At 41.6% G+C, this 9,922-nt stretch overlaps 1 protein-coding gene across 1 annotated transcript in view; it reads left to right on the top strand.

The window, feature by feature from the left end:
• The first annotated feature begins 6,224 nt into the window (after positions 1 to 6,224).
• lrp8 (low density lipoprotein receptor-related protein 8, apolipoprotein e receptor) overlaps positions 6,225 to 9,922 on the top strand; it is a 133,634-nt gene continuing 129,936 nt past the window's right edge. The window contains exons 1-2 of the mRNA XM_030791150.1: positions 6,225 to 6,291; positions 7,050 to 7,169. Of these exons, the coding sequence (XP_030647010.1) occupies positions 6,225 to 6,291; positions 7,050 to 7,169 (187 nt within the window). The remainder of the gene's footprint in view (positions 6,292 to 7,049; positions 7,170 to 9,922) is intronic.

Below are 9,922 nucleotides of genomic sequence, written 5' to 3'. Positions count from 1 at the left end.
CTCTCTCAGTTTCACTGTAAATGAATCATTAAGCTTGTACGATCAGTTCGGGTCAGACATACCCCCTGTGGCGCTATTTCCTTATTAGCGTGCGTCCTCTTAAAGACACCATGAATCCATTTTAAATGAAATATATTTGAGTTAATATTATTTATTTAATTTTTACTAACTGTGATTTGTTTTAGTATTCGCTGCTGGTGACGAGCTTCTTGTGTTTGCTGGTAGAAAAATTACATTCATAGCCACACTCTCAGATGCCACTCAGTCTTGGGGAGATTAGCTGTTATGCTGTTTCGTGTGATGCCTTTTTTCTGAATACCACAGGCGTCATCGCCCGGTTCCTGAAATAGACTTTTAATTAATCAAACAGCCATGCTGGATGCCGGTAACACAGCCAGAGGTTTCTCTGGAGTGCTGCGTCCATGACAACAAACAACACCGGGCGTCTGCCCTTCCCTCGTGACCTTGATCTCTGATTGGACAGAGAGATTGCTGATTCAGATTACAGTTACAGATTAAGTCCATCCAGATTCTTAATTCCACTTCCACTTAAGCGTCTGATTAGTGTGGTGTGTAGAGCAGGTCATCTGGGGCTTGTGTATGAGCTGAGAGTTTTTCCTTTGTGTAGCAGCGGTAAATAAACTCTGTGTACCACAGACTGCAGGCGAAAGTTGAGTGATAATGGGCTGAACTTTGACAGTGCCTGAGCAGGTGCGTGCTGTGGAAACGAGGTAGATTATGAGGACAGAGTGATCAGAGCGGACGCATAATTTGCATTTAGACGAGAAGATTATCGTTATGTTTCATCGTGATGATTGAGCAGATACTGTGAAAACTGAGAAAATAATCTTTATATTAAACGGTGGTGAAAGAGTGTCCCCTTCCTCCCTCTCTGTCTCTGCTTCCTTTTGTGTGACATGTATGTGTGTGTGTGTATGTGAGGGGGAGAGAGAGAGTGGATGAGTGTGTGTTTATACCTATGTATGTGTGAGGGAGGGAGAGAAAGACAGAGAAGAGAGAGTGAGTGTGTGTGTGTGTGTAAATCCAGGTCTGAGGGAATGTACTCACATCATGGCTGTTTCAGACTCATCAAAATAATGTTTCATATTGAATGACATGAAATCCCTGGACCAAATCCCTGGGCACAGCTTCAGAGACATCATGACTTGACCCAACGCTAAAGACTGTCAGTTTCATTTCACACACCCACACACACACACACGCGCACACACACACGCATACACACACACACACACACACACACAAATACACACACACACACGCACACACACACACGCACACACACACGCACATGCACACGCACGCACACACACACACACACACACACACACACACACACAAATACACTCATAGACAGACACATGCACGCAGGCACTCACAGACACACATGCACACACACACATGCATTCATGCTTCATTTTTGTGTGTACCTGACATCCCTTTAAAGAAAGGTAACTTTGAGTGTATTTGTGTGTGTGTGTGTGTGTGTGCGCGCGTGTGTGTGCATGTGTGGGCATGAACATATGTGATCAAGTGTATGTGTCTGTATGTGAGTCATTCTATAATTTGGGGTATGTTGCACATCAACAAAAAAGAACAAAAACAATGTTCTTTCTCAATAGATCAATCAGTGGCTCAAGTTAGTATATTCCTTCAGTGTAACATATCCGCTAACTGCTAAACTTAGACGTTAACAATTTTTTTTTTACTTTAGGGAAAGGATGTGTGTTACTGCTATGTATTATTACTATTATTTATTATTTATTACTACTATTGCTTATTTATTAATATTTAAAAGAATTGGATTTTTTAAAAATGTGTTGATGAGGGAGAAAGGGAAAATGTGCCCATATGAATAATGTGTTTTGTGACATATGTAGACTGATAAAGACAATGATTTGCTAATGATGACTGATGTAGACTACTGAGTAACTTAGTTAACAGGTAACATAGTTGACAATTTCCCTATTTTAACCCATAATTTCAATGGAAGGTCTTGACTACCTGACCACATGTCATTGTCTTGAAGACGTTAACATCAAATTTGAACATATAATTGAACTAAAATCATTGGAAAATTTGTAAATCATAACAATGTATGTAACACAGTTGTCGGTCAATTAATATACTCATAGACAATGCACTATTATAGATAAAGTATTGAAAAAAATGAGAGGACAGTCACCACAGTGTGTTAAACATGTCCACCACAGAGGAAAATGACATGAGATCATGTGTCATCAAAACCATGTTTGAGTTGCAGGGTGGAGTTCTGTTAGTAACATAGTTGACAGAACTTTTGAGGACATTAATAAATTAAGATATTTAAATTATTTAAATGAGAAAATCAGTTCAAAAAATATTATTTTATCTTTAGTGTTTAGACTTTTGAAATAAATAAGAAATAGTTGCCGTTGACTTTAAGGGTTTTTATTTTGATCTTATTTGGAATGGTTTTTATTTTTGATTATTTTGAAACCAACACATCCTCAACTGAAAAACAGACACAGCAAAAAACTGTCAGTTTAGGAACATCATGACAAATTTCTAAACTAAATGAAGCATAGGATGCACACAATGTTTGTGTGATATTGTAACATGTAAAATATGATATTTTTGAAGAAAATAATTAGAATAAATATAATCATCATCGACGGACTTAGAGTGTAGCCCAAATTATAGAATGACCCGTGTGAGTGTGTGTCACAGTGCAGTACAACTGTATAACTATGTTAAAAGGTGAAGGGCACACACTCGATTAAGCATAGCCCACTTATACCTCCAAACCAGCCCCATCACTCAGGCAGTACCTGCCGTCAATCAGTCAGACAGAAACACAGCCCCTCAGCACTCCCCTTGCCTTTTACCCGAAAACAGCCAAGTAAAAACATTTTAGTGAGGCCTCCCTTTTAAACCTGTGTGTGTCAGCGATGGAGGACAAACACATCAACAGAACCAGCAGTATCTGGCAAAGTGACAACATCACGTATTTACAGTTTAACTTGAGTGGCAGTGAATAAGAGTGTGAAATTGCTTTAGATGCTTAAAAGATAAGCCACAACAAACAAACAAATAAGCACGAAAAACCCCAAGAAATCTTTTGTTCTTTAAAGAAGTCCAAAGTTGTGAAAGATCATCTTGTCAGTGACTGATTTCACCAAATGACATTTAACACAGAAGTTAGTCTCTCATATTAATTTATGCTGTATGAATACTGACATATGATTACAAATAATCAAAACTGTGACAGTACAGCCAAATAAATAATAGATGCTGATAAACACAAAGCATGTGCAACTAATATCAAGTCCCTGGTAACACACAGCAGTAACTATGGCCGTGACTCACAGATAACCCCACTTAGACAATGGCCATGACGGTCCCCCCCCCCCCCCCCCCCCCCCCCGAGAGATTATCGAGGCAGAGGGCGGAAACTATTCCTAATGCCCTCTGTACCAATTTAATACAGAAAGTCCCACATAACATCTGGCCGTTTTAGGATGAGCAGTGTCCAGACACTGCAGTCAGGTGTGTGTCTGAGAGACTGTTGGTTTATAGAGACGTAGACATTGACTGCTGAACAGTTTTGCTATGCTATGTAGAGGCTACACTGCATTTCTAACATTCTCATTTCTTCAAATGGCTTTATTACCAAAGCAACCACACCCTGGCAATTTCACCCATTAATCACCCTAAATCGCTCATCACCCGGTCAGAGTTTTAATCCTCTGAAAAATTTATCTCTTTGAATGTCGTTCAGAGAAGGAGAGAGAGAGAGGGAGAGAGAAAGAGGGAGAGAGAGAGAGAGAGAGAGAGAGAGAGAGAGAGAAAGAGATGGAAAGATAATGTGAATTATCACAGGGGCTCTTGTGTTCAGAACACTGTTGTAAGTGCCCAGAAAGAAGGTTATGATTTATTTATGAGTCATATTCGGCGTGTATGAGCATATCCTCATTTGTATGAGTCGGTACAGCTCGGTTTTCTCTCCACCATCTGGGCTGCCCAAGACACGTCCCCAAGACCCCCCCCCCCCCCCACCCCCCCCACACACACACACACACACACACACACACAATTTTACACAAAGGCTCCGGAGTCTGACTGTTAGTATTACATCTGAGTGACAGCAGGGAAATGACAGATGTTAAGATGAAGAAAGGGGGAAAAATGAATTCTGGGGAGCAGGTAATAGACCTGTTTTCTTTTTTTTTTCGAGCTGGATGGAGAGAAAAGATGAAGGCATGCTTGTCTGTGAGGTCCTGTTTTTCTCATGACCTGATCTGCGAGGTGTTTCATTGGCCTGTTAGCAGAGGTCTGTGGCCACACCTACCTCCCTGCAATGTAATCTTAAAATCACACTGATGGGGCCTCCAACACAGTGCGATCAGCTGCAACCGTTACTAATCTTTGGGTATGTTTTTGTTTTAGTATCTTTAGCCTATGGGAGCGGACTCTGGACGTTTTCAGAAAGACATGGGTTTCACAGTCCGGTGTCGTTCAGGGTGTCTCCAGCGGTGCGGCTGTTTCTCTTCTGAGAAGATATTGGCCAGAACCTCACGTTGCCGTATCGTTTGACGGAATGATGGTGAAGTTCTGTTCTTCTCCACAATGGCCTGAGGATGTACTGCCAGATATCGACTGAAAAATCACACTGCTTTTGGGGTCAGTATTCTGGCAAGAGCTCCAACATCCTAGAGAGAGAGAGAGAGAGAGAGAGAGAGAGAGAGAGAGAGAGAGAGAGAGAGAGAGAGAGAGATTGCTGATCTGTGGGGAACAAAGTGCAGTTCCACGTTATCGTGGAGGCTGTGCCAAGAAAGAGCACGGTATATTGGTTTATAGGCCCTAAAGATGGAGAGATTTAATGAAAAAAAGGCCTCAAACAGGTTAGGAGGTCCTTCAGAGTGAGTGATTGACTAGTGACTCCTCTGAGTGCAGTGCCAAGTGGAGGCTGGCAGGGCTGAATTTCTCTCAAAAAACTGCAAAGAAAACTGACATATAGTTTAAAACACAAGTGGAGATTTCAAGAGAGGCTATGCCAACATCTTCATGCGTACAATTTTCTGTGTAACAATCACTGTAAAATTCAACCGAAACTTTAAAAGACCACTGTTTTGGTAGACACAAGCAATGACACATTTACCAGATTACATAATGTTTTGACCACAAAAAAAAAAAGAAAGAGAACGAGAAAGAAAATGAGAGAGAGAAAAAAGGAACAAATTCAGAAACCATTTAAAGATCAGAGACACTCTGCTCAAGCTCTGCTTTGAGGGCTGGCATGATTAAAATGAGGTGGTTTAGAGCCAACATGTCTCCTCACATTTTGCCAGCTCTGCTTCCACTCCAACTCATCTTCACGTCTGTGTAGACACAGGAACGTAAAGAATGGTTTTTCTGCTCCAATTCATCATGAGAGTCCCTGAAGCCGAGAGGAAAGCTAAGAGGAAACTACTGTCCGATACATTCCACCTTACACACACACACACGCACGCGCACACAAACACACACAAACACACACACACACACACACACCACACACACACACACACACACACACACAATACTGTCAGTGTAACTCCTTCATTTGTGTGGACAAAACTCAAGTAGTCTGACAGTTGTTCAGAATTCTGTAATATAGTCTAGACCAGGTCATGAAGCAAATTCAAAGTTTGTGCTTGCCCGTGAGAAAAAACAAACAAACAAACAAAAGACAAACAACAACAAAAACAGCAGTCTGTAAAGCTTTTTTTTTTTTTTTCCAAAAAGTATTGTTCACCTTTAATCCCCATTAATCATATGCCTGTTCATACAGCCCTCAAAATGTCAAAACTGTTTTAATATATGAGGATAGCTGCTACTGCCTCATATTCGGGCATTTTTCCTCGTTATTGAAAAGATAACATTTGTTTTCCTGTCAAATTATTTATACTCCAATGCTTCCACTATGCAGGTCATCGCAGCAGCCTCCCACACGTAGCGTGTGTATTTTTGCCTCAGTTCGCCGGTCGTCTTCCTCCACTATTACTGCAGAACGGGTCCCGCCCATAACCGTGTCGTCATCAATTCAAATTCGTGTTGAAGCAAGGAGGACTACAGCGAGGTAGCACACAGTAGTGTGAGCGAGGGGAACGGAGACACTGGATCACACTCTGTCCTTTTTTTTAATAGATATTTTGTATGAATATAATCCACCGAATTTGAAGATGTGGACGGGAATAGGGAAGCTATTGCTCTTACATATATTACTTGTGGAGCTTCGCTGTACAAAAGGTATGAAACAGCTCTGCGAACTTGAGAAATTATGCTCATTCATTCATACTGAAGAAGGAAGCGATGCAACACCCGGCGTAGACGTACACCTATCGATGCTAAAACCATCCATTGAAGAAAACGCTTTATTTACGCTAAGCTGACTGAAAGGTTATATTTAAGTAACCTTTTTTAATTTGCCTCTGATGTCATTAAATGTACCGTTTCTGAAAAAATGGATGTCAGCATTTGAGCTCCTGTGCGTATGTACGGAATGACACCTCACTAAAGTGGCATTAAGGACCCGATCAATTGCAACGTGTCGACAAGGAACTGGAGCCTATTGTTTCACACGTGCTAAACCGTCCAAAACCCTACGACTCACTGATTACATGAATGCTACGTATCTCTAACAGGCCCCTTAAAACGAAAGGCAGGGTTTCGACAACATCTTTATTTTACCTAAAAATATGCTGGGTAGTTATGCGTTAATGTACCAGTGCCAAAGAAACAGTGACATTCTTTAATGACAATGCTGAGACAACACTGACAGCGTCAGTTGCTGCTGACCTACTGCAGACTGTCGGTAAACTCAACTAGAACTGAAAATTATGTAAATGGGCCTACAACATACAACATTGCTTAAAACTTTTAAAATATGAAACTCTCTCTTTCTCACTCTCTCGCTCTCCTTGTGTGTGCATGTGTATGAGTGTCGGGTTAGAAGAGAACGTGTTGCTTTAAAAATGTAACTTAATATTTTGTTTTTGTTATTTTAGGAACTAAAACAGATTGTGAAACTGGACAGTTTCAGTGCAGTAACGGAAGATGCATACCGACCCCGTGGAGATGTGACGACGATGATGATTGTTCTGATAACAGTGATGAAGAAAACTGTCGTAAGTAACCTAACGTTCATTACTATGTGGATGGAGTATATAGAAGACTGTGCGAAAGGGACTTGATGCCGTGCAGACACCGAGTTGGTCATGCCTGGGTTTGACAGCCCCGTCGTAAGAACTCAGATTTGCGAAAGCTGAGAGGGCATGTTTGAGTTTGCCGGTTGATCTAAGCGGGTTTTACCGAATCAGGAGAAGTTTGCCAAGCCGACTGTGTAGCCCGCGTTTAAGCCTGCGCTTCAGGTCTTTCTGCTCTGCGATTTAGTCTGCGACCGTGAAAATAATTCAATTTAATTGCTTTAATTTGACATTTTCACGTTTCGTTTGTACACGGCTGATTGTGGACCGGTTTTCCATATGTGACTTTGCAAGGTGTTTGTAAGAATATAACATGATGAGGCATGTAATCAGGTTTATATTTAATGTTAACTCAATACGTTAAGTTGGATATAGCAACCGAGATCTTCCACACCATAATGCACTAGAACAATACCACGCGTCTGTCATGACATATTAGACTGTTTCTTTCGTCAGTCGCAAGATTAGCGCTGGATCTGAAATTCCGCTGGAAAATCTCACTGATACTCGGATAGTGTAGTGTGCGGAATCTGAACCCTGCTCTCAGAACACAATGTTTACCCGTATACTCATCGCACTTGTTCATAACCTTAATTGTGAGAAGTGATAGCAAATCACAATATCATGTATTTTGGTACTTATGGGGCCGTTTCGTGTATTGTTACGCCGTTCCAATCGCCTTACCTTAAGTAAGCGCTTTTCTGAAATGCAAATTCTCGTGTTTGTTAGACCGAACTTTCAGCTCAATGCCCATGATGCCTTCCCGGAGCACGTGAAAAGGTTTGTTGTTTTTCTCCGATTTGCTTTCTCTGAATCTTATTTTGTTGCTACGATTCAGCAAACGAACGTGTCGTTTTGTGTATTTTTGTCTCTATAAACTTAGTCGAAAGACGCACACAAACATGGGGTCTGGAACTTGTGTGGACATGTTTTGGAGACTAAAATATTTATACCTCTTAAACCCCCTGCTGTGAAGGCAAAGTATCCACCATTCTTTTCTCTAAATTCCATCTCAGATCTTTGGAGACTGGGCTCTGAGAGCAGAATGTTTCTCCACGGAGTTACACAATTCTTTTGACATTTAGACACTGCTGGAAAAAAAAAAAAGAGAACTGATTGCTCCCTGTGCCTGCATCTTTCCTTACGGGCACAGACTGACAGATTGGGGATAAACCCAGTGCCATGACTGGCTGCCAGGTTCTTGCCCACTGGGGTTGCGCTACGTTCCCTTCAGATGCCAGGGTTACACTCTCAACGCTCACTGGCTGAATCCCCCCACCCTCAAACACACCCTCAAACACACACACACACACACACACACACAGAGTTGTGGTAGAACAGCACTGAGTCAGAGAACAGAGAGAGACGGAGAGAGCTGTGTGTGAGCAGTGCCAATATGCAGTGGAGGTGCCTGGCTGGGTGGCATTAGGGGTCAGGGTTTGGTGCCCACACCCTTACTGACAGCATTTGTGAACATGGGCACATGCTAAGGCAGCAGCTGCCATGCCACACAGTACATTTCCAGTGAAGGTGTCCCTGCTCCTGCTGGAGTAATCCACACTAAAACAGGAGTTCTCTAATCCACCGTAAAACAGGGCAATTCATTCCCTCACCATTGGCCTTTGTTTCCTACATGCATTCTACAGGAAGAAGTGGAGAGATTGTTGTGGAGTTGCCTGTAGAGACAAGTGAAAAAGCACATGCATTCACACACACACACACACACACACACACACACACACACACACACACACACACACACACACACACACAGTCTGTCTCTCTCTCTCTCTCTCTCTCTCTCTCTCTCTCTCTCTCGTTCTACTCTAATCTCTCCACTGGGTGTCCCAGATGAGGTAGGCTGTGTGTAGTGAGGGTGAGTTCATTGCTAGAAGACTATTATCAATAAGAAGAATGACAGTGGTTTATTTATGCGTTTTATTCAGTCAGTTCAATTCAATTCAATTCAATTAAAAAAAACTGCATTAATCCCCGAGGGGCAGTTCCTGAGGCAGACGTAGTAAAACGACACACAAACAGGACATATAAGACAACACATGACAGACAAACAGGACACATAAGACAACACATGACAAACAGGACATATAAAACAACACATGGCAGACAAACAGGACACATAAGACAACACATGACAAACAGGACATATAAAACAACACATGACAGACAAACAGGACACATAAGACAACACATGACAAACAGGACATATAAAACAACACATGGCAGACAAACAGGACATATAAGACAACACATGACAGACAAACAGGACACATAAGACAACACATGACAAACAGGACATATAAAACAACACATGGCAGACAAACAGGACATATAAGACAGCACAGGACAGACAAACAGGACATATAAGACAACACATGACAGACAAACAGGACATATAAGACAACACAGGACAGACAAACAGGACATATAAGACAACACATGACAAACAGGACATATAAAACAACACATGACAGACAAACAGGACATATAAGACAGCACAGGACAGACAAACAGGACATATAAGACAACACATGACAGACAAACAGGACATATAAGACAACACAGGACAGACAAACAGGACATATAAGACAACACATGACAGACAAACAGGACATATAAGACAACACATGACAGACAAACAGGACATATAAGACAAC

The sequence above is a fragment of the Chanos chanos genome, chromosome 14, assembly GCF_902362185.1.
Source record: "Chanos chanos chromosome 14, fChaCha1.1, whole genome shotgun sequence".
Lineage (NCBI taxonomy): Eukaryota > Metazoa > Chordata > Actinopteri > Gonorynchiformes > Chanidae > Chanos > Chanos chanos.
This window is presented reverse-complemented; position numbering and strand designations above follow the sequence as displayed.